Here is a 26,667-nt window from a genome sequence, read left to right on the forward strand (position 1 = left end):
CTGGAATAGGTTCTTAGAGGTGTCGAAAAATGCCCGCCCATGGCAGTCAAGGTCTTACCGTCCTTTTCACATCTGGCTAAAGTGTCTTTCACCTTTGGGCCCAAAAGAGATGAGGTCTCTACAGGGGCATTAAGGAAGGAAGACTTAAAAGGGTCCGCAAAGTCACATAGACTCATCCAGACATGACATCTTGTAACAACGCCAATGCCCGCTGCTCTAGCCTCCCCTTCAGTCGAATGTGAAATCAACCTCATGGATGAATTAGAGATGGATTCTTGAGTTGCAAGCTGTGAGGCAACTGTCCTGTACCTCATCAGACACTGCTCCTGCCAGGGGCTCAGAGTTTGGTAATCAGGTCTCTCTGGAGTCGAGTAAAATGTGCCAGGTAATTCAGGGACTGGATGGAAAAGGTCGCTGAAGAATACACCCACTTCCCCAGTCTGTCTATTGCCCGAGACTCCCTGTTTGGGGGATGGACAGTAGTGCTCTCCTCATGAGCTCTCTTTTTGTGGCCACCGCCACAATCATAGCATCTACTAAAAGGGCCTTAGACCAGATAGGATTATTCTGAGGGGGTGAAAGAATTTTGTCTGGCCTTCGAGGGATAGGTTCTATGGTATCAGGACTATTCCACACATGCTGCACGATGAATTGCAGGAGTTCATCTGCAGGCAGGGTTATCCAGGAGGTAGAGGGCCAGGCTCGGAAAGCCTGCAAGAATACGGACTCCTTGGGGGAAGGGCGGTGGACTTCCAATCATCCCGTTGATTAAGGATCTCTAAGATGTCTCCGAAGGAGACATAGTCCGGGGTGATCATGGAGACCCTTCCCCTTCATAGTAGTCCATATCTGCGGCCAAGGATTTCTCCGGGGAATCCACGTGCTTACTCTTGCACAATCTCTTGCAAGGAACCTCCTTGAAGGGAGTATCTGAGGAGGATGCTGCAGATGGGCACCTTTGCTGAAGTGTGTCTTTAGGTTCCCGAGCCTGGTATCCATGAGTAGTGGGCTGTGTCAACTGCGGTTCAGAGGACGGGGGGGTGATATGTCTCCAACGCCGAGGAAACCAACTGAGAGGCAGCAGAGGCCAGAGCCCTCTCCATAACCTGGGACTGGAGTCACACCCTGCACCGAAGAACCTGCTGCCAGGGAGGTTCTATACTGAATGTTTGAACATTCAAAATTCTGAATCTCATATGGTTGACACCATATGATCGGATTTTTGAATGTTCAAATGTTGTAACGGGGATCTCCCTACAGCACGGAATGGGAAGATTTCTCTTTTCTCCACTGTAGTGCAAATGCAGAGTTGGTATATTTAAAGAGCAGGGGGATTGGGGGGGGTGCATAGTTAATATAGACCCCACCAGGGAGAAAGCCACAGGAAGGGACGGCTCCATCAGGGCAACCGGAACAGAGGCAAGCGTGTAGAAAGAAGATGCTGTGCCAGGGAAACTGGTGCTAACAGATCAGTCTCAGTCCCGAGGATGGCCTGGCTCCAAAGTAGCCAAGGGCCAAAGTGTAGGCTCTGGTACCATGGTAAGAGCTTCCACCAGTGTGAAAGAGGCTGGAACCTGGGTTGGTGTCAGTGACAGGAGCTCCAAAACTAGGAAGGAGGTCAAAGGAAGAAAATATTGTGGAGTCCTTGGATGAAATCCCTCAGCTCCGAGTGTGAGGGCGGGCTTGGATGGAGTAGAAAGTCCTCTGGCCACCAAGATTTGGTCCACTAGCCTCACTACATTCAGCTCTGAAAGAATCTTGGAGGATTGTGTAGACATCCCCAAGGGTGAAGTGGGGTGGTCTAAGAAAGGGCTATACTGCTGGTCAGCAAATGGATCCACCAAGGGGGAGTATCTGGTCTGGGGGATTATTTCCCCTTTCGGCACCGAGGCCGAAAGACCATTATGAAGTACAGGGATGTGGGGAAGTGACTGGCTCCGGGATATCTACTGGTGCCGAAAGGTGAGTCAGTGCTGAAGTTGTGGTAATAACTGGTGCCATTGTCAGTGTAGACATAGCAGCCGAAGAAGTAGACGGCACCAGAGCTGGTTGCTGACTCAGAACTGAGACCGGTGCCGAGGTAGAAGGTTTAGGCCTCAGAGCCGAAGATGCTGCCAATTTAGGGACTTTCTGTCTCGGTTCCTGTTTCTTAGTCTCAGAATCATGAGGACAGGAAGGCAATGATTTCCTCCTATTTTTGTGCACTCTCTTAGTTGGTGGTGAGCCCTCTGACTCGGAAATAGCCTCAGTGAAAGGTGATTTTAATAGTCCCTTTAGCATTAATCTATTCTTGCGCTCCGCAAGCATACAGGGGCTGAAACCTTTGCAGATATCATAAGGGGGGTTCACCGAAAGGTGAGGGACCCCTAAACAATAAACACAAGAAGTCTGGAACTTAATGATATATGCTCTTTCAAACCTGGCCAGCTGGATGCATCAAGTAGCAGCTGCCAGTATAGGGACCAAGCACCACCATGGAGTTTTGTTTTAATATTGTCAATGATAATAAAATTAAAAGAATGCCCAGCATTTGCCCTTTGTTAACCAACTTGGATACCAATATGGTTACTCGTGGCAGTATATCTAATGATAATCAGGAAAAGAAAAGTGATTATAAGACCTCTTTTATTACTATTTACCCCAATGACAGTTATGCATTAAGAAAGATTCTTGAAAATAACTGGTCTATTTTGAACCATGAAAAGAGTGTTACACCATATACAGGTATTAAACTTATTATGGTCTTTAAGAAGGGTAGAAACCTTAAAAATATTTTTTTAATGAAACCCATTCCAAAGAGTAATGATGGCTATATGAGAAAATGTGCAATGTGTAATTATTGCAAACACATAAAGGAAGGGAATGTATTTCAGATTAACAATACTGAGGTAAGGATCCATCAGAGGTACAACTGTGCCTCTGAAAGAATTATTTATTGTGCTTTTACATAGGCAAAACCAAATGCAAGCTAAAGAATTGAATCTATGAACACGTACATGACGTGAAATTGAAAAAAGAAACTAATGCGCTCAGCAAACATTTTATGGAAAATGCTGGGCATTCTTTTAATTTTATTATCATTGACAATATTAAAACAGAACTCCTGGCAGCTGTGACTTGATGCAGCCAGCTGGCCAGGTTTGAATGAGCATATATCAATAAGTTCCCTTTTAAAATTGAAGGCTTTAGAAAGATAACATACAGTACTTACATTTTATATATTTTATATTTTTATATACTTTAACTTTACATACACAAGAACATATTTATATATGCACTTTTTAACTGTATTCATTTTTTCATTCATTTATTGTACTTCTTAATGTATTTTCACACAGAATCACTGTTTTTAAAGTGTTTTTCCTTTAAGGTGGTGTGTCATTTAAGCTAATTAATTTGATGGGTATGACGTTTTTTAAATTTTAGTAAAAAACGTATTAGAACAGTTTAATTAATTATCTGATGAAATTCTGAAGTTTTCAGGACAAAGGCGCTCAGCGCTCATCTTTTTCACTTAATAAATTTCCTTACTTAGATTTATTGGATTGAGTCGTTTTATGACTGCACTTTGAAAAGGGGCATATCCTGCTGCTTGGTTTGAGCTTTTTGTGTTTTTGGAGAGTTTATTTGTTTGTCCTTTTTAGGATATTAACTTACACATATGTAATCAATATTCAGCCTGGCCCCTGGAAAGGGAATTGTGAACAATGATGCATAAATGCATATTGTAATGTTGCCAATGAGCAACTTGTGCTGGTTGTGACAAAGCTATTCATACAGTTTCCAGCATGGTAAAGGTTACAAAGCCCCAGCAGTTTAAAACTGCAGTGATCAGCTATGTGGGGTGCAAAAACTATAAAACACCTGCCCTCTGAATAAACGGTATGCTTGGTGTGAAACTTTAACACATTTCTATAACCTTCGAATTTACAACACAATATGACACAATACTAAAGAAAACAGTTACAGCTATTAGCATTAGATAAATGATCATCAACTCAATTTGCATTGTGAACAATAACATGGAACTTACTTGTCAGACTGAATTAATTCTTGTGCCACTGGTTGCATATCATTATCTAGTAAATCCCATATATAAATATATGATTCCGCATCAAGTATAAAAAAAACAGCAGGTCGAGTAAAAGACCACTGCATGAATACAACTGGCTGCCCTTTGGTGCTGTCATTCCACTGGAAAACAGGATATTCAGATGTTGTTCTATGCAGTCTTACACTCCCATCTGAACAGCCAACCTTAAAAATGAAAATAAATACACCTGTAAGAGAATTACATAAACTTCAAAAATGAACAAACATTTGACCATTTATAGCTAGGTCTTGGGGCAAATAAATAAATAAACACATGTACCAAACTCTTCAGCACTGTTAAATTCTATAATAAACTTTTATGTTGACAACCTGATCTGTTAGAAATAGAATTGTAAAGAGCTATACTGTATTAACATCCTGCCTTTGTCAAAGGAAGATATCATTTTGCCAACGTCAGACAAAAATGGAGATAAAACATAAGCTATGCAAGAAATAATGCCTTTCAGGGTAGGAACTGCAGGGAAATTACGGACCCTAGGTGGTCTGTTACTTCCACGTAAAGTCCACTCTGTCAGGCATTATTTCATAGGTGTTTATTTGGCTAATGACCATTAGGGCCTTTTTTAGCCTAGTCATGCATCCCAAATCTCTTACAAGTTCTGGTACCCTTGATAAGTGTAAGCAGGGGCCCAGGAGATGAACCATTTACAGGCTACTTGTGTCCATTAGACACATATGTGCCAAACCACAGATGAATTTCCTGCTCCCCAGTTCCAGAGAAGGGGTAGTCTCTGGGATACATACCTGCCTCTCCAGCATGTCCTATTTATATCACAGACAAGGTTTAAGTCTATAGAATGGGTAATTCTGGTGCGGTTTGCTTTGTGGAGATGCTGTAGGTCCATCAGAGTGGGGCCTGACAATGCCTTGTATGCCAGGCATAGATCTCCCCTCAACAGCCTATAGAAGAGAGAATAGGCCTTGAGGTGGTCTGCACAGGACATGTTACTTATGCCCTGCATTCTTTTAGTACGGACTCTCATGTGGACTTTCCAACTGTTGCATATGCCTGGTTAGGTACATACCAAAGGGAATCAGTATAAATGTTCAGGCATATGGACCACTTACAAAAATGTATAAACCAACTACGGAGTTTATTGTTATATAAAATCCAAAACAAACTTTCCACAATATGAACTTATACAATGAAACGCTTTTTTTGGGTACATACCAAACAGGGCACTGTAGTCAATGATAGGTGTGATGAATGCCGAATACAGTGGAATAATGACTTCCTTGGACCTGGATGCCACAACATAGATTGAATTCCTCTCTGCCACAACACAGATTGAATTCCTCTCTGCTATGTTGCCTTGCATTTAACTAACTAACTAACTAACTAACTAACTAACTAACTAACTAACTAACTAACTAACTAACCACACACACACACACACACACACACACACACACACACACACACACACACACTTGATGCAAGTAGTTCTGCCCGTTTACATTTTTTTAAGTAAAACTGTTCTCTCACCTAATGTTTTAGAATTGGTAAAGGATACATAATTGTTTTTGGATGAAGCATATTAAATCCAAATTATGTCATGTATTTAATAATAATTAAAATGACAACCAAAAGGCAAGAGAGATGATCTTCTGAAAGAAAACTAAATACTTTATTAAAAAAAATTGAATATTTATTTTTTGTATTGTATTTATTTTTCTTACAGTGTACCATCTCTCCTGCCACTTGTTTGCCATTTTATTGTTACTTTTTATGATCAGCTCTCAGTTTGGGAATATTTCTACAGTTTTTTTTGTATGTATTTAATAATATCTACACATACACAAACAAATACTTGCAAAAGCACAGACTCGCACTTTATCATGCATATACATAAACTCAGATAGACACACACAAATGAGCCCACCAAGTACATCCAATTTGAGTGTCACTACCTCAGATGTTTGATTGTGATGAGATAAACGATAACCATAGTACTATATACTTAGGTTATTGCCATTAGACACAGTGCAAACCACTGCTACTACCCCCCCACCCCAAAGAGAGATGAATGATGCAGGTTTGCCCGCACACATGCAGATGTTACCAGTTTGTTAACTCATAGTAAAGCATGTTAAACTACACCAAAATCAGCAATGCATTAAAAGAAAACATGCGCTATGTGCTAAAAATATAAAAAACACTACTTTCATCAAAAAACAACATGTCCGTAACACAGCAGAAAAACAACTTGAAATAAGCACTACCCTGTAAAACTTACAACACCCACAGGGACGAGTCCCCATGGGGGCCTGTCTAATAACTACAGTTTTACTGTGATCCTTGTAGTACAGACGTTGCTTTAAGGACTTTTTATTTTCGTAACTAAACCTGTGTCTCTTGCCCACTAGATCTTTTATACGAACATCTGAGGTCAAGACGCCCAAAGTTAGAAAAAATGACATCTTTAATATGTCTAATGTCACTAGCATAGGAAAGAGTCAGAGGATTCTGCCTCTTGCTGAACACAGGGGGTCCTGCAACATGTCTATCTTCTGAGAAGTATGGTACAGCTCTAGCTCTTCTATGTACCTTAACATCTCTAGTCATCCCCTCTGCTTCTTTAAGGTACTTAGAAGAGCTAGAGCTGTACCATACTTCTCAATAAAAAGTCTTTAAAGCGACGTCTGTGCTACAAGGATCACAGTAAAGCCGTAGTTATCAGACAGGCCCTCATGGGGACTCATCCCTGTGGGCATTGTAAGTTTTACAGTCACATAGATACATCACATGAATTTAAACATCCAGTCTCTAAACAGATTTTTTCTTTTAGAGTTACTGCGGATTGTAGAACTAAGAACTTAGTTTACCTTGCTACTTGCAAAGAATGTACTAGTTTTTATATGGGTAAGACCAACAGGATGTTCTATGAAAGGATTAGGGAACACACTTATGCAATTAGGAAAGATGATTCCACTAATGCCTTGGCAAAACATGCATTAGAGTCTGGCTTTACACACAGCTTTGGTTTCAAAGCAGTAGAACTTATATCAGAGGACTCACGGGAGGTGGGGGGGGGGGGAGACCTCAGGAATTTTACCGAGGAGAGAGAGTTACATTGGATTTTAAAATTTTTGACTGACAAGAAACCTGGACTAAATGGTAAGGTAAAACCTGTGCTGAAGTCCAAGGATTTGCCTAGGCAATTACTGCTTTTATTTGACAGGCTAACTGTCAGTTTTAAATGGTATATAATGTGGTTGTGTTATCTGAAATGTTTGTCTGAAGAAGCACTTTGTGGGAAAGCGCTCACCTGTTTCATACCTGTTAATGTGTGGTTTTATTGAAGGACTTTACTTCAGCCTTGCCACTGGGATTTCGTTCATTTTTGCTACTTTGTTCTTTTGTCTGTGAAAGCTTCCCAGTTAAACCCGTTGGAGGTTTGTTTTTACTTTTTGAAAATAAATAAACTACCCATGCCAGTGCTGGATTGCACTGGTAAAAAAGTGCAGTGATATGGAAAGTGGAACAGAGCGAGATAATAATGTGGCATTACTTTCCAATGAAAACCAACATGCAATCATTAGCTGTGATGGGAAACAGGTTACCTGTCTTTGAGGCTTTATGAGTTTCATTTAGATTTCTTGTTTCTCACACATATCCTGCTTGATACTATACATAACATGCATACATAGCTCACAAATTCATTCAGCAAAAACATGTTCCTATTTAAGCAGTAGAAATAAAACAATATATTCAGCATCAATCAGTATACACATAGGACCTCTTTACCAGTAGAAACTCCAATAGGAGGAAAGAACAAGCATGCATTTTAGTTTTGTTTGTTTTTGTTTAATAGGTAAAGTAAACTGCTCCTAAAACTTTCTTCAGCCATGACCCAGACCAAAGGTACACATAATGTAAATTTTCCGTTTCCCATCCATAGAGCTATGATGCACTTGAATATGGACAGGGATGAACTTTCTTTTATGTGGATGGGGAGTCAGTTCCAGAGCAGCAATATCCTCTGCAAGATAGACAAGTACCTCCAAAACTGTTTTGTTGATGGTGTAGAATACAGTTTCACAGGTTCATACTAGATTACTAGGCTAACGACTTAAGGGCCCTTACAAGTCTAGCCAATATAACCTGATTTTACACAATATTCGGCCCCTAGGGACAAGATGATGGCATGGATTTGTGCCTGTGCATTAAGTATCTTATAGACTGTCCTTGTCCATAAAGCTATCGGTACTACCCAGGTGTGAATTCGCAATTCCCCATCCATTGATCTAAACTGCATTTCAGGAGGGTCAGGGAAGGGCCCTGCTTAACAAGAATAGGAAACCTGTTCCAAAGAAGGGGCAATCTCTGAGACACATCTGTCTCTCCAGCATGTTTTGTTTGAGTTGCTGACTAAGTGTAGATCTCTAGATCGAGTGCCTCTTGTGCTGTTTGACTTGCAATTGTGTAGCAACTCCGTCAGGGCTGGATTTGTGAGTGCCTTGTAAGTCAGGCATAGGTCACCCCTTAACAGTCGGTAGCAGAGTAAAGGGATATAGCTTTTAGTGTATCTGCATAGTTCATGCTGTTTACATTCTGTATTTTCTTTGTGAGGAAAGAGGTCACTCCAGCTGCTGTAAGTGTCTAGTCAGGTACATGTCAAATGGTGCATTGTACTCGATTATTGGTCTAATGAGAGCCGAGCACAGCAGGACTATAATTTCTTTGGATCTGGATGCCATACCTTTACTTATACGTTGTGCCACCTAAAAAGGACTTCCTCAACACTGTGGACACACAACAATCAAAGTTCAGGCTAGTATCTATCTGTGTACCTAGATCTCTCACCTCTGAGCCTACTCTTAGGGGTGTTCTATTGATGATGTAATTTGCAGGGGCATTTAACTTCCCAAAGGGTATGATAATGCACTTTTTTCGCATTTAATTTTAGACCATAGTTCTGGCACCAATCATTTGTCTGATCTAGACCTTCCCAAAAGGATATCTACATCATTTGGAGATTCAATGATTGCACCCAGCTTTCAGCCATCTGCAAACTTGGTCATCTAGAGGCATTCCACATTAGCCTTGACTTCAGAGAAGTACATTCTAAATAGGAGTGCTCCCAGCACTGATGACTTTGGCACACCACTAGTAACTGGCTTCTATCTGGATCTGGATTCACCCACTTTAACCACGTGTCCTGTCTATGAGCCAATAGGTTATCCATCTGATGACGTAGAGATTTATGCCCCGTTTTCTGAGTTTCTTTATAATACTTGAGGGAGGAACTCTGTCAAATGCCTTGACCAGGTTAAGGTAGGTGGTATGTACTATTTTACTGTCATCCATGGTGTTAGTGACTTTCTCAAAGAAATCCACCAGATTCATAGGCACGACCTGCCCTTTACAAAGCCGAACTGGGTCGGGTCCAGTGTTTGGAAGTTTCTTGTCATTTATCAGGTCCATGATTATTTTTTCCATGCCTTACATACAAGACTAGTCAAACTTATGGGTCTGTAATTTCCTGGGTCAGTAGATGGTTCACCTTTATGCAGAGGGATGACTGCTGCTGTCCTCACTCCACTTGGACAAAGCCAGTCTGAAGGCTGTGGTTAAATAGAGATCTTAATGGGCCTAACAAGTCCTGATTTAGGCTGTTTAAGATGCAACCTGGTATATCATCAGGCCCCATTGAAGCGGTGTTTTTAGCTTTAGAGAGCGCAGTGGCAACCTGTTCTTTGGTGATAATTGTCAGTAGAGTGGTGGATGGTATTTCTTGGGGGAGATGAGCTTAAGTGATGCCATCTATAAATAATTCTGCACATTGCTGGATATTGCCCTTAAGACTGCGGACATAACTGAAGAATCCCTTATGGTTATCTTTAGCTTTGGAGGCTATTTTTACCTCAAAGTCTGCTTTCAGAAACTTGAATAGCTCCCCGATTCACTTGCTTAGACTAATAAGGGACTGTTTGCTCTGTTGTGCACATTCCCTCACTTCTCAACAGGATTTTATTTCTTTTGTCGTGCAACCTATTAATACCAGGGTTCCACCAGGGTGGCTTGTTTTTGCAGTATGACCTGGGTTTATTTCAGTCTGGTACTGCCGTTTCTATATAGTTGTTTATATGGTCATAGAGGGCTTTTGTGTATGCCTCTGCATAGGTTTGTGTTTTCTGGATTTGGAGGCACTTGGAAACTAACTATGTCATCTCTTAATAGGGGGCAATTTATATTAGAGAAGTTTTTGGAGTTATGTAGGGGGGACTAGTTTTACCTTAATTTCAAGGGAGACTGCTTGGTGATCTGATCTTACCAAGTGAGGACATCAAACTTGCAGAGTGGGGGTGCAGCACTCTTCCATATTTCTGAGTACCAGATCTAAGATATTTGTTCCCCCTAGTGAGAGTACACACTAGTTGCTCCAGTGCATTTGATTTTATAAAGTTAAGAAATCATTGGGCCTGCATGTTAGTGGCTGTGTATGCCTCCCAATTAATGGAAGGGTAATTAAAATCCCCCATGAGTATGGTACTGGTCAGGATGGTGAGTGATTTTAGTAACTTTAGGTATAATTTATTGGTTTCCTGGTTCCTGGTGGGGGATCTGTTGCTAGCAAGAATATGGTAATGGATTTTCCCATGGTTAGCTGGAAGTGGAGTAGCTCAAGCATGTCATATTGTTTCACCAGCTTTGAGGTGTGCTTATCCTTTATGTAGAGAGATACATCTCCACCTTTTGCTCTTTCATGTTCAGTGGATGCATTCCGTGGCTATGAACCATGTTTCAGTAACTGCCCAGACATCAGCATTTTCCAGGGTAAGGACAGCATCCAGGGAGTGCAGTTTCTTTTTGGGGTTCCTATCATTTAGCAGTAACACCTTTAGCTTCTCCTATGTACCTTTTGTTATGTTGAAAGATTTGTCTGTTTGGTGATGCCTAGAAAAGGCACTATGGGCTGGATAATGTTTTGGCCAATAACCAAATGCCTAGAGGTGACAGGTGAAGACCATCTCTGGCAAAGCAGCATGGCCTGTCAACCATGTCCTCCCAGGCTGTCAAATATTGGACCCCTTTGAAGAATCTCTGGGCCCCTAGTTACATGGATCCCCTCTGCCTCTGAATGGACATTTTCCAGTTGAGTTCCCCCCTCTACTCCAGGGGGAAAACTTGCCACGTGTGTCATGGGAAAGACAGTGGGATTTTTTTGTATCACATCTTTCCACTCCTCTGATTCCTGGAATAGGATCTTTGAGGTGTGTTCACCTTTGGGCCCAAAAGAGATGAGGCCTCTACAGGGGCATTAAGGAAGGTAGACTTAAAAGGGTCCGAGAAGTCACATAGACCCATCCAGACATGACATTTTGTAACAATCCCAATGCCCACTGCTCTAGCCTCCTCTTCAGTCAAGTGTGAAATCAACCTCATGGACGAATTGGAGATGGATTCCTGAGTCGCAAACTGTGAGGCAACTATCCTGTACCTCATCAGACACTGCTCCAACTGTTAAAGCCAATACTTTTCTGCAAGTATTGTTGCATCTTCCTTGGAGCCAGTAGAATATGCTAGGCTTATACCTGCCTGTGACACATATTCTGAGACCTCAACCATGTCTCTCTTCAGTTCAAGGAGGTATGTCATTCATGCCCACATGTTCTATGACTTGGGTAAGTAACCTGAGTGTTAAATGATCTGGCAAATCCTGGCCACTGAGAGGCAACTAACTGTAACCCCAAGAATGACGTGAAATGTGGCCAAATTACCAGAGGTAAAATAAAAATCGGGAAATTCTCCACAGTTAATTTATTGTAGCGGTAAGAATATCAATGGGTGGTTGGAAAATAATTTACAATCCAGTACAGTTAAACCTATGATGGTTAAATGTGGAGCATGTAAGTTCTGTAAATTCATAACTGATGAACCATATGTAACTGTTACTAATTACAATCGTATGATAGCTTGTCCCAAAAAATCTAAATGTAACACTAAAATATTGGTTTATTTGTCTTCTTGTATTTCATGCCACACATTTTATATAGGAAAGATGACAAGGAAACTAAAAGAATGTATTGGAAAACATGTCAATGATATTAAGAGTAAAAGGGCAGTTAATGACTTTTTTTAGGCATTCTACTGAATGTGGCTATTTTAGGATTGTTTCATTAAAACTTTTACCAACACACAGTTTGTGGTCCCATTATTCATTATTTATTATTGTATTTTTGGTACAGCATTGGTCTCCTGTGTTTCACTGTAGCCTTCCCCTTATCCAGCTTGGTGAGAAGGACATCAGAATATTGGATTGTGGAGTGTTTCACCTTAAAAGCTTGGTAGTTCAGGCACAATGAGATGTGGCTTTATGTGTTGTGAAGGAAATTGCCTTATTTGTGTACATGCAGAGTTTCTAAGGACCGAGCCTGAGAGGTCTTTGAGGTTTGGGTATGTTACATGTGAGCACCTCCATATATGTGGTTCTGTGTGTGTGGTCCTTTGTGGGTCCTGTGAGTGATATGTGTGAGTCGCTGACAACCTGTTTGCTGCATTTTGTGTCTGTATGTGAGAGTCTATACTCAAGTGTCAATGTGTAACTACATATCTCACATACTGTATTTGTCTGTTTGAGAATTAAGTGGTTGTCAGTGTATAAAATGCAATTTTTACATTACCCCAGGATACCCATGTCCACCAAACTGGATGCAGAGGTAACAGGAAAGTGACCATCCATGGTTGCAAGTCCTAATGTGCACATGAAAGGGTAGGAGTGGAAGGTGTTTGTAACCGGATGAGGGAAGTGTGCTTACTTGGTATAATCTGCAGCTAACCTAGCCAGCGATGCTGCCCAGCACCAAATCAGATGCTCTCTGAGCAACAATAGTCCTGTGTGCTACAATAAGGTAACTAGCACAGTAAACTTAAACAGTATAATGAAAATAAGCAATGTTTACAGATGTTTGCATCTGTAAAGGACACTGGCACAGCTCAGTGCAAATGTGCCGCATTTATACCAGGACTGGAAATGCACAAAACTGACCACTGAACCCTCTGGCTAATAAATTGACTATACTTAGAGCCCTCCTGTGTACTTCCCAACAGATAGACCAGATAAACTCCAACTGCCACTAGATGAATAATCCCAGTCCTCCTAATGCAAAAACAAAGTAAAAGAGTGTCTGGAGTGAAATATTACCACAAAAAAAACGTTAAAGATACAGATATAGCAGTGTACTTTAAACAGCTTATACAAGTGTGATTATTCAATAAAAGTACTTCACTTTGCAGAAATAAGCCAATAGCCACTCAACTGTGCAAAATTTATAAAGGCACTAAAACAAGGTACATCGATTAATAAGCCCTCCAGCCAATAAACACCACTACAAACAAGAATCTCAAGTGTTTCTCAACCTAAACAGAATAGGCTACAACCCACTCCCACTAGATAGAAAATCCACTGTCCTATTCATGTAGAAACACAGAACAGTACTTGCTAGAGCATAAAAATACACTACTTTATCGAACAGCTAGCTAAACAATGAATTCAGAGCAAGTAAAACAAACAATGAGAAGCAAAATGCAATTTTATTTTCAAAATAAGCACAAGGAAAGGCAAACAAGTAATTCAATATATGAATAGCAGTGTAGAAATGGGGAGGATGTTATAAAGCTCAATTTACAGTAAGGGTTGGCAGCTTAGAACATCAAGGAATGGGAGGGTGGAAGGGAAAAATAACTAGCAGGGAGTCACCAATATTGATTGCAGTTTTTATAGGTCATGAGTCTTATTAGAAAAGATAAAGACCTAGATATTCTCTTGTGTATTTAAGTAACCATCAAGAAACAAATTAAACAATGAAAAAAAAAACATGAAATGTGCAACCTAGTTAATTTAAGTGTCTTTCAGTCACACAACAAAAACCATGCCAAACAGATTCTTAAAACAGAAAACAAAATGGAGCAGTTCAAACAGAAATCAGCTCTATCAGTTTAAGCATGTCACAGACAAAACATATAGATTTACTTTCCTCACCCAGCAGGGAGTTGCCAACATTGCTTGCAGTTTCTGCATGTCTTGAGTCTTTTCAGAAATTCTCTGTGTATTTAAGTATCACTCAAGAAACAAATTAAGAAATGGAAAAAAAAATGTGAAATGTAAAGAAGAGGTTTAGACACTTAGAATGAGTTTTTCTCATGCCATTTGACTTGCTGATGTGCAATAAATCCATCAGTAATGGGTTGGAGGATCTCTTAGTAGTCTGTAGGATACCGAGTATAGTGACAAGGTTTTAAGTTGGTCCATGTAGGACATGTTGTTTAGGACTTGTATCCTTCTAGTAAAGTATCTCTGAGTTCTTAACTAGTTACTTCCTGTGGTAAAGAATTTGATTCCCTTAGCCTTTATTTGGCTATTGGGTGGCCGCAGTGGTGCAGCGGTTAGCGTTGCTGCCTCACAGCAAGAGGTTCTCTGGTTCAATCCTTGGCTGGGGTGCCTTCTGTGTTGAGTCTGCATGTACTCCCTGTGGTTGCGTGGGTTTCCTCCGGGTGCTCCGGTTTCCTCCCACAGCCCATGCTGTAGGTGGATTGGACACGCTAAACTGGCCCTAGGTGTGAGCGCGTGCATGTGTGTGCCTTCTGTGGAAGGTTGGGCGCCGGGCTGGCAACTCGACACCGTAAAACTCCACTGCCAATCATAAGCGGACAGGTAATCTGCTGTGGCAACCCCTAACCGGGAAAAAGCCGAAAGAAGAAGAAGCCTTTATTTGGCTATTAGGGCAGTTGGGAATTTGGGCTGGGCTCATTAATGGTCTTCTGGACAACATTCCAAGAATATACCTATGAAACATAATTGCACAACTAGGAACATTTTTTGCAGCTTTACCCCAACTAAATTCTAAGAAATGGGAATTTTTTTCCTCAGAGTGGTGCAGGTATGGAACAGTCTTTTCCTATAGAAATTAGGACCAGTAAAAATATGTTTCAGATTAAAAAAGCAGTTGACTTAATGTTTATTTCTTTTGTTTTTGAACCAGGTTTATCTGTTAGAAAATTCTTGAAGGCCCATCCCCTTAGTTTCTCAACCTTTAATTATCTTCTGTTTCCTCCCTTCCCACTTAACCTAAAAAAACTAACCTTTATATACAGATGCTTCTACAGTATTTGTTTTTTACTACTTTATTTTGCTTTTGCTGCTTGTTCTTAAAAGTGTTCAGTTGCATTTATTCTGCTGCATTTATTACTGCTAGCCTAATTAAATTGTAACTGTTATTCTAAGCCTTTTACTTTAAGCACTTGGGCTTCAGGCCAGTTGTTTTACATTAGGAAAGATTGTGGTCTACACCCTTGAGGCAGGAGAGGTAGCTTATGTCACTCGTCCAGTCAGGATAAGAGAGACGAAGAGTTATGGGTTCAGTTCAAGCAGCTTTATTACATACAAACACATCACTGACTCCTTCACTCACACATGTTAACACTCAGGCTGTTCACTCAAAATGGCACTGCTGCATGCACATGCTCTCTATACGCACGTGCCCTCACTTTGAAATGCTTCTTAAAGTCACAACACACAATCGGTTCTATAGCCTCCCTCTTTGAGAAATAAGTAATAATGACAACAATCACTGGCATGCAATTGTACAGAAATAATCCATTGACATGCAATTATACAGAACTAATTACAAGTAAAATAATCATGTCCAGGTTGCTGTGTATTTTACAGTAGGTCTGGAAATACAATCTGATCATGTGACATAAAACTTAGGACAGGGTTTAGCAATAGGGACAAACTTTAATGAATGTTCAACTTCAGGGACATCTGGGGAAATCATCAGGAACAGGAATAGGTACTGAGACAGGAACATCGTCTGGCTTGCTCTGAGATCTAGAGTTTGTATCACAGGTACGATGCTGCGATATTGATTCAGACACCAGAAGAAGAAGCCTGTGAATTCTTTTGTATTCTATACCCACAGATTCTTCTAAGTAAGATCTCAGCTCAGCACATACACCTCTCACTTGATCAATTTGATCAAAACTTTTCCCCATTTGCATCCTCACTATGTCTCCTTCTTTCAATGGACGAAGAAATCTGCTCATTTCATCATAGTTGGACTTCTGGAATGAATGCTTTTTGAATAGTTGGGCTTTGATTGCTTTGTTTTTTTTTTTTGTTTTTGTTTTAGCATTAGGCACCAACAAACTGGAACTGATGGGCAAGGTTGTTCTGGTTTGCCTAGACGGAAGTCGGTGAGCAGGTGAGCCAAGTAAATTGTCATGGGGTACATTTCTAAGATTAAGCAAATTCAAGAAAACATCAGTATTGTCACGCTTTGACCTCTGGAAATTGCTTTGTACTTTGTACTGCACGTTCAGCTAGGCCGTTTGACTGTGGGTACTCAGGCCTACTGGTAACATGGATAAAGTTCCACTCTTTTGCAAATTTCTGAAATAGCTGACTGGTAAACTGGGCACCGTTGTCAGAAATAAGGTTGTGTGGACTACCATGGACTGAGAAATGATGCCTCAACTTAGTAATGACAGTACTGGACATTAGTTTAGGTAGCAGATCAATCTCAAACCAATTCAGATAAGCGTTTACCAACACTAAGTAATGTTGATTATTCCACTCAACTATGCCAGTGGCTACTCTTGACCAAAGTAGTTCAGGAATCTGGCTTAGTTGAAGTGGCTCTTTTTGCAAATGCAGTTTAGTACTATTGCATACTGAACAAGATGAAAGTACTTTATCGATATCTTTTGACAGAGAAGGCCAAAATACTAGTCCTCTCACCCTTCTTTTGGTAGCTTCAAAACCTGGGTGGCCATGATGCAAAATTTGGATGTACTCATGTTGTAAAGAAGTAGGAACTACAACTTCAGGACCTTTGAAAATGATACCATCTTCCATCAACATCTCATCTCTGTAATGAAAATAAGGTTGCACTTCTGTTGATACACAAGATTGCTTTGACAGCCCTCCAACACTGATGAAGTGGTTGAGCTTTTACAAAATTGGATCAGTCTTTGTATGATCTCTTAGCTCATCAAGTCTTGTAGAAAAATTATGCACTTCCATGACATCAAAGTCAAAATTCTCTGTATCAAGCTTTTCTATGGTACTTCTGGGTGATCTGTGGAAGGTATCAGCCAGATAAAGAAGTTTGCCTTTTGTATAGACCATTTTGAAGTTGTACATTTGTAATCTGAGTATCATTCTTTGTAGACTTGCTGGAGCTCTATGCATAGGCTCCTTTAAAACAGTGACTAGTGGTTGATGATCAGTCTCAATCTGGATAGCTCAGTCATAAATATAATCATGGAACTTCGAACAAGCGAACACAATTGCCAAAAGTTCCTTCTCAATTTGAGCATACTGCATCTCAGTTTGGATAAGAGTTCTAGATGCATAGGCTACTGGTATGTCCTCTTGAAGAATAACTGCACCAAGACTGAACTTTGAAGCATCACAGGAAAGAATTACTGATTTGTGGACATCATAGTATATTAACATAGATGGACTGGCAATTTTCTTTTTCAGGTCAACAAATGCTCTCTGGTGTTGTTCCAACCATGAGCAGGTAAAATTTTTCCATGTCAACTCTCTTAAGGGCACCGATAATTCACTGAAGTCTGATATACAACTGCCCACATAGTTAACCATTCCAAGAAAATGCTGTAAGGCTTGGACATTGTCTGGAGCTAGCTTCTCAAGAATGGTCATTTGTTTAGATGGATCTGGTCATAAGGCTGAATTGGCAAATAAATGACTAACATAAGTAACTACTGGTAGCCTGAATTTACTTTTCAGAGGATTGAGCTTTAGATTCGCTCCACGTGCTCCATCCAGAACTTTCCTGAGGTTTCTGTCATGCTCTGCTTCACCATTGCCTCAAACTAGTAAATCATCTACTATTATAGCACATGGACAGCTTGTAAAATTTTGCTCCATTGCACTCTGAAACTCTTCACTGGAAGAATATATTCCAAAAGGCATTCTGAGAAATCTGCATCTACCAAATGGCATGCTGAGTATAGTCAGTAGTGAAGATTTGTGATCAAGCATTACTTGCCAAAATGAACTCTTCACATCTAAGACAGAAAAAATAGTGGCATTTGACATGACAGTAGCAACTTCATTGACTGTACGCATAGGATGGTGGAGTTTCTTTCTTCTTTGTTTAAATCTCTTGGGTCAATACATATTCTGATTTCATCTGAGCTTGTCTTACGAGTGACTACCATGGAAGATACCCATTCAGTTGGTTCTGTGACTAGACAAATCACACCTTGCTGCACCATTTAATCTAACTGGACGTTGACTCTGTCCTGCATAGCTATTGGAACTATTCTTGCTGTTCTAACCACTGGACTAACCTCTGGGTCTAATTTCATGGAGAACACAACTGGAAGTTTACCTAGCTTGCCTACGAAAATATCTGCATACTCTGTGAAAATAGCATCGGTGAAACTGGAACTAAGATGTGCTTACATGATGGATGTCAAACTGTCTCCAAGACCTAATCATGACTGTACAGGTCCTTTGAATACATAAAAATGCATGCTGTAACTCTTCTCAGCTGAATAGCATGAAAGCACTACTGAGCCTTTGGTTTGAATCTCCTCACCTCCATAAGCAACAAGCTTCACACAACTGGCCAAATTAAGTTGTTGACCAGCTCTTACTCTAGCAAATGTTTCTGCTGACATAACATTGCACTTTGAACCAGTGTCCACTTTGAGCTCTGTGGGTTTACCATTAATCAGGACAGTACAAATCACTTCATTTTTTGCCAGCAAATCTACTGCATTAACCTTCTCACCAACCACTAATACACCAGCTTTCGTTATGATCAACTTGCTTTTTTGAGTGACCTTTCTTAATAAATGAATGAGGCTTGCTTGATTTACAAAGCTTTTGAAAGTCATTCCATTTGTGGCATTGCTGATCAAATGCTACACACTTTTCTCTTTTGGACTCGTGACTGGCACCACAAGTACAACAGAAGACTTGACTTGGGTTTTGCTGACTCACCCTTGTGCTGCACTGAGCATGTTCATTATACTGAGCTAGTCTTAAAACTTGCTGGAAAGGTACGATCTCTCCCTGGAAATCCTGCATGGGCAGCAGCTGCCTTGTGCTTAGGCCTGTTTCTGTTAGCCACATGCTGCATGCTGTCTATGTTTGATCTAGAGGCTGCTGAAACCATGCTTTTATCACTTCCAAGCATATTTGTGTGCCTTTCTGTAATTGGCAAATCTCAGTGACTTTGCTCAATGTTAAATCACTGTCTCAAAGCAAAACCTTTCTCACTGCAGCACTATTAGCACCACACATAAGCCTGTCCTTTATCAATTAGTCTTTCAAATCACCAAATCTGCACGTCTTAGCTTTGTTTTCAAGTCAGGAATGTAAGCTGCAAAAGTTTCTCCTGGCTTTTGGTCTCGTATAAAATAAGTGCCTCTCCAATGTAACATTTGTCTGGGGGGTTACACATTTCTCTAAATCTAAGTTTCAAGCACTCAGGGTCCTCACTTAATTCAGCTTGCACAACAATATGATGGTTTTGCCCTTCTCCTGCATATACTGCTGGTGCATACACAAATGAACACTATCTTTCAATGGCTTCTGACCTGCTAGATTAAGCAGAATAAATGTCCTCATACATGCATCTTTGTCAGAATAAGCTGCTTGTATAAAAATATCATATTTCTGCTCAAATACTCTCCAATTCTCTGCAATATTATGATCAAACACAAGTGGATTGTGTCTGCAAAATGCCTCTGCCATGCCAGCACACAGCAATAAACAGCCTTTGAATTATGTACGAACATACAGACATATACGTCAGAAATGTTATGCCAGAAACTTTTAATTACGCTCAACAGCACAACAGACACACTGAAATAACTGCACTTTGTGAAATAAGTCTCCGTAGAACAAGAAATCACTGTACTTTGCAAAAACACCCTTATCAGTGTACGAAACACTTCAAAATGACTGCATTTTGCAAAGTAACTATACACAGCACAAGAAACTTCTTGAAATGACTGTACTCTATGAAATAACTCTGCGCAGCACAAAAAACACTTTGAAATGACTGCACTTTGAGAATGAACTGAAAACAGCACAAGAAACTTCTCGGAATGACTGTACTTTATGAAATAACTCTGCACACTGTAAAAAACACTAAGATATGACTGCAGATTGCAAATGAATTGTACACAGCACAAGAAACTTTTCAGAATTACTATGCTTTGTGAAATAACTGTACTTTGCACACAGTAAACTCTTCAAAATAATTGTACCATAATAAAGCATACACTGCAAACACTTTGCACTCTCTGAGATACTTCGAACAACTCTAGTTATACTTTGAATAGATTTAATCAATACAAAATAGTAGCTCATATAAAAAAATGTGGTTGTTTACTAAAAAAATGCCTTCACTTTGATTTTCCATGCTCATTTTGCCCTTTTATCGTACTCATTATGCTCGTTTAACTTCTGTCATGCTCGTTATGCTTTTCTTGTGCTCGTTTTACTTTTAACATGCTTGTTATGCAAAGCAGAAGTAGTTCTGAATGCTCTCATAAGTATTTTGAATAATTTTATCAAATATTATGGTTTTGAACATTTTGTTTTATCAATAATACGTTTTGTGCTTTTCATTTGATTAATAACGTGTCTTGTGCTCTGTGAATGCTTTGTATCACTTTCTTTATGAAATAAATCATTTATGCAAGTTTTTGATTACCTGAAATTCGTTTCTGACCTTCTTCAATCATTTGAGCAGGTTGGGATGAAACTTCTAACACCATGTCATTCAGATACGCCACTCCTGGTACCATATTGCTCAGGTATGCTACTTCTAACACCATGTCGTTCAGACATGCCACTTCTGACACCATGTCGTTCAGACATTCTGCTTCTGACACCATGTCAATCGTCCGGTCAGGATAAGAGAGACAAAAAGTTGTGGGTTCAGTTCAAGCAGCTTTATTACATACAAACACATCAGGATTGAGGCTTAGTAACAAACTTAAATAAACTTATAAACAGATTGACTACTGCACTCATACATGTTAACACTCTAGCTGTTCATTCAAAATGACACTGCTGCCTGCACATGCTCTCTATTTATATGCATGTGCCCTCACTTTGAAATGCTTCTTCAAGTCACAACATGCACTCTGTTTTACAGCTTAAATCCTTCTAAGTTAAGAAGTGCTGGTTGAAGGCTTAGTGTTTCTGATATTCTAAAAGTATCCTAGTTCTGGTTTAAGCATTTGGTCTTCAGACCAGTTATTTTACATTAAGAAGGTCTGTGGTCTACCCTCTTGTGGGAGGACAGGGTAGCTTCTGCCCTTCTGAGCTAGAAATTGCTAGTTTAAGGCTTATTGTGCTTGTTTATTTGAACAGTTTATTTTTTAATTGGTGTACTTTGTTTGCTGCAGCACAGACTAGATTCAGACCTGCTCAACTTAGCTCTGTTTGTATAATTTGAGCACTAAACCTGGCCATCTTTTGTTGGAAAGGGTTCCCGGCACCCTAGTGCAGGAGTGTGCAGTTACAATTCATCTGATTAAAGGTTGCTGGAACAGGGCTCAGTTTTGAGCTTTTTTATTGGTTAATTTGTTTAAATCAGTTTGCTCTCATTTTCTACATAAGCAAATCCAAGCCATCTGCTGATCTATGTAAAACTTAAGTAGAATTTTTCACTGCATATTGCACTTCAGAACTGCATTTTTTACCATATCACTGCTTATTTGTACTGCTTTTTTTTTTTTAAATTGTTGCACTTTGTTTGCTGTAGCATAGACTAGATTCAGACCTGCTGAATCTAGTTCTGTTCATATAACTCAAGCACTAAACCAGGCCATATTTTGTTGGAGAGGGTTCACCTGTACCTTAGTGGCAGAAATGTGCAGTTAGAAAATATCTGATTGAAAGTTGCTGGAACACAGCTCAGTTTTTAGCTTTTTTATTTGTTAATTTGTGGGAGGAGCATAGGATGACATACAAGAGTGGAGGAAGATGCACACGGATGGATTATATCTTATGTAGGAGGGCCAGTTTGAAGGAGATTGGAGAATGTAAAGTGGTGGCCGGAGAATGTGTCGTTAGGCAGCATAGGATAGTGGTTTGTAGGATGACGCTGGTTATCAAGAAGAGGAGGAGGAGTGTGAGGGCAGCACCAAGGATCAAGTGGTGGAAATTGAAAAAGGGTAATTGTGAGGTGGAGTTCAGGGATGAGTTAAGGCAGGCACTGGGTGGCAGTGAAGAGTTACCAAATAGCTGGGTAACTACAGCAGAGCTAGTAAGGGAGATGGCTAGAAAGGTGCTTGGTATCACATCTGGACAGAAAAAGGACGACAAGGAGACATGGTGGTGGAATGAGGAAGTACAGGAGAGTATATAGAGAAAGAGGTTGGCAAAGAAGAAGTGGGATTGTCAGAGAGATGAAGAAAGTAGACAGGAGTATAAGGAGATGAGGTGCATGGCAAAGAGTAGGTGGCTAAGGATAAGGCATATGAAGAGTTGTATGAAAGGTTGGACACTAAGGAGGGAGAAAAGGACCTGTACCGATTGGCTAGACAGAGGTTCCAAGCTAGGAAAGATGTGCAGCAGGTAAAGGTGATAAAGGATAATGAGGGAAACATACTCACAAGCAATGAGAGTGTGTTGAGCAGATGGAAAGAGTACTTTGAGGGGTTGATGAATGAAGAGAATGAGAGGGAGAGAAGGTTGGATGATGTAGGGATAGTAAATCATGAAGTACAATGGATTAGCAAGGAGGAAGTAAGGATAGCTATGAAGAGAATGAAGAATGGAAAGGCTGTTGGCCCAGATGACATACCTGTGGAAGCATGGAGGTGTTTAGGTGAAATGGCAGTGGAGTTTTTAACCAGATTGTTTAATGAAATCTTGGAAAGTGAGTGGATGCCTGAGGAATGGAGAAAAAGTGTTTTGGTACCGATTTTTAAGAATAAGGGTGATGTGCAGAGCTGTAGTAACTATAGAGGGATAAAACTGATCAGTCACAGCATGAAGTTATGGGAAAGAATAGTGGAAGCAAGGTTAAGAAGGGACGTGATGAATAGTGATCAGCAGTATGGTTTCATGCCAGGAAAGAGCACTACAGATGCGATCTTTGCTCTGAGAGTGTTGATGGAAAAGTACAGAGAATGTCAGAAGGAGTTGCATTGTGTTTTTGTAGACTTAGAGAAAGCATATGACAGGGTGCCTAGAGAGGAGTTGCGGTATTGTATGAGGAAGTCAGGAGTGTCAGGAAAGTATGTAAGAGTGGTACAGGATATGTACAAGGGTAATGTGACAGCGGTGAGGTTTGCGGTGGGAATGACGGATGCATTTAAGGTGGAGGTGGGGTTAAATCAAGGATCAGCTCTGAGCCCTTTCTTATTTGCAATGGTGACAGACAGGTTGACAGACGAGATCAGACAGGAGTCCCCATGGACTATGATGTTTGCAGATGACATTGTGATCTGCAGTGAGAGTGGGGAACAGGTGGAGGAGACCCTGGAGAGATAGAGATATGCTCTAGAGAGAAGAGGAATGAAGGTCAGCAGGACTAAGACAGAATATATGTGTGTGAATGAGAGGGAGGATAGAGGAATGGTGAGGATGCAAGGAGTAGAGGTGGCGAAGGTGGATGAGTTTAAATACTTGGGGTCAATAGTTCAGAGTAACGGTAAGTGTGGAAGAGAGGTGAAGAAGAGAGTACAGGCAGGATAGAGTGGGTGGAGAAAAGTGTCAGGAGTGATTTGTGACAGACGAGTACCTGTAAGAGTGAAAGGGAAGGTCTCCAAGAGGGTAGTGAGACCAGCTATGTTATATGGGTTGGAGACAGTGGCATTGACAAAAAGGCAGGAGTCTGAGCTGGATGTGGCAGAATTAAAGATGTTAAGATTTGCACTGGGTGTGATGAGGGTGGACAAGATCAGGAATATGTATATTAGAGGGTCAGCCCAGGTTGGAAGGTTTGGAGACAAAGCCAGAGAGGCACGGTTACGTTGGTTTGGACATGTGCTGAGGAGGGATGCTGAGTATATCAGGAAAAAGATGCTAAGGATGAAGCTACCAGGTAACAGGAAAAGAGGAAGGCCTAAGATAAGGTTTATGGATGTGGTGAGAGAGGACATGCAGGTGGTTGGTGTGACAGAGCAAGACAAGTACAGGAAGAAATGGAAACAGGTGATCTGCTGTGGCGACCCCTAACGAGAACAGCCGAAAGAAGATGATGATGATGAATTTTAGATCTTTTTGTGCTTGTTTTCTACATAGCACAGCATTTGTGCATCTCACACTGCCGTGCAGTGGTGGGCACCATTGGTGATTACAGATGCAAACACTTCTGCCTGCAAATTTTCCCTTAGTACTCTGCTGGTGCTCCATCTGTGAGTTCTCGTGATTGTTCCTCACTGACATTCAGTGAAGCGCCTGAGGTACCAACACAGATCCTACCCACTAGCCCTTCGTATTTTTTGTCCACTTATCCTGTCTGCTACTTCCCTGGTCCTTGCTGTCCTCTCCCTGTTTTCTGACCACATCAATTTAGCTAGCATTATGGATAGACAATTTCCCACAGTTTCTCCAGCCAGGCTGGTTGACATGGGCATCATGAGGCAATATAGCATGGGCATCATGAGGCAATATAGCATGTACACTGACAACCCACTTTTTCTAGTCCACAAAAATTCATTACGTGAGAGATGCATCTATATCAAGAACCTAGAATCCAGGCACTTTCACTCACCAGTTAGGCCATCTGATACTAAGCAGGTTGTCAGCAAGCACATCTCACTTCGTGCACCTACCAAACCAACATATGCAGAGGTCATTACGAGAAGCTTACCTAAACATCAGAGACCTCACAAACACAAACACAAGCATGCTTCACATAATACATCTCTAAGTGAGATGAAATGTGCTTTATAGCTTTAATTTAATTGTTGTAATTTATGATGTCATTGTGATAAATTAACTCACAAGTGGTGATTTTGCATACTAAAGATGTGCTTTTGATGTATGAATTATCCCTTGAAGGCTTTTTGGCCGAGGTACCAGGAGACACCAGTAAAACTATAAAGCAGATTTCATCTGACTTGGAGACTTCATGTTTTATTTATTTATATTTTGGTTTGGTTCGTTGGTGTTTTTTGGCTGTGCTTATTCAGGATGTCAGTCGGAGTCTCCACAGGTGCAGCTGTGTTCGCCTCGTTAGGGGACAGTGATAAGAGTTTTGTTCTCATAGATATGGAAATTGAGGGAAGAAAAATTTGCTGCTGATGATATGTGGTCCCTCGGAGATGTAAGTTCATGAAAAAGTGAATTTGGGAGACTGGAGGAATTGTTAGTCAAGGAGGTTACTCTATTTTATGATTACAAAACTCCTTGACAAATATTTGGTGTCTAATTTAATTCCTCGTGGTCTTAGAGTTGACCAACTTCCGGCATTTGAGTTCACGGAAGAAGAGTCAGACTTGCTGGAGGAGTGGAAGTCTGTGTGTTTAGCTTGTACTATGACGTGATTGAAAATTTTAATCAAGCGCAACCACAAGGCACAGGAGAAGGTGCAAGCTGACATCTTGTATTTACAAGATGAGTTACTAAAAGCTATCTCCAGTGAAATCTTCTCAGATAAGATAAAGAACATAAAAAACTTGAGTGTCCAAGGTGTAAGGGGATGTCGCTCCCTGAAAAAAACAAACTTGAGCGTGACAAGGACTATGAGAACAATTTGGTTTTCTCATGGCAAAGAAAACCTAAGAGGGGCAGAAATATGAGTCAGAGTAATGGAGCCAGTTCTCCTGTGCCAAGAGATTTGTCTATGTCTTCTTGTGAGACGGCACCCAGCAGCAGAAAAAGTGTGTCATTTGAAAATTTAAACGCAGAAGTAAACGAGGAAACACAACATCAGCAACAAAGCAGTCCCCAGCAAACACGAGGGAGGGGCCAGAAGTGGCAAAGGAACAATGGCGGTACCAGGCCAAACAACAGGAGGAGGAGAAGATAATCAATGTACAAGTGGACTATGTATCAGCTCAAGTTAGGGCTGAGGATGTCTTGCCCAAAGGGTATGATGGAGTTGGGCAGTTTGATATTATTAACTTGTCATGCCTTGAAATTAATGAAAGTATTAAATGTTTATTAAACAAGGGTATTACATTTGTACCCACATGTTTTCCCAGTCTAGCGGATTTGTTCCTTGAAGTAGGGTGTTTTTGTAGGAAATTAAATCTCACAATGTTTTCCATAGTGAAAATGTTCAAACTAATTTAAATGATTTACAATTAAATATTTCAATGGGGAAAATGGACAGGATGGACTCTGACAATTCACTGTTAAATTTGTCTTTGCATGAAAATATTTTTGTTGATATTAATGATATGGAAGCATCTTATCAGAAGAATTTTTTAATGGTTTCATGCATGATGTGGAAGATTCAGTGAATATTGATAACAATGGGGGGGGATTTGTTACTAGCTATGGAAGGTTGAAAGTTCCCCCTGTTCCCCACGTTAGTTGTTTTGCCCCTCCCAAAAATACTATTGCTATTAATGTATTTGAAAAGACATTGTGT

The 26,667-nt window shown here is 40.4% G+C and overlaps 1 protein-coding gene across 1 annotated transcript in view; it reads right to left on the minus strand.

The window, feature by feature from the left end:
- Positions 1-26,667, minus strand: part of DYNC2I1 (dynein 2 intermediate chain 1) — a 774,274-nt gene that overhangs the window by 45,282 nt on the left and 702,325 nt on the right. The window contains exon 13 of the mRNA XM_044062024.1: positions 4,034-4,257. Within this exon, the coding sequence (XP_043917959.1) occupies positions 4,034-4,257 (224 nt within the window). The remainder of the gene's footprint in view (positions 1-4,033; positions 4,258-26,667) is intronic.

Source organism: Protopterus annectens, chromosome 2.part1 (assembly GCF_019279795.1).
Source record: "Protopterus annectens isolate FY-2018-M chromosome 2.part1, PAN1.0, whole genome shotgun sequence".
Lineage (NCBI taxonomy): Eukaryota > Metazoa > Chordata > Ceratodontiformes > Protopteridae > Protopterus > Protopterus annectens.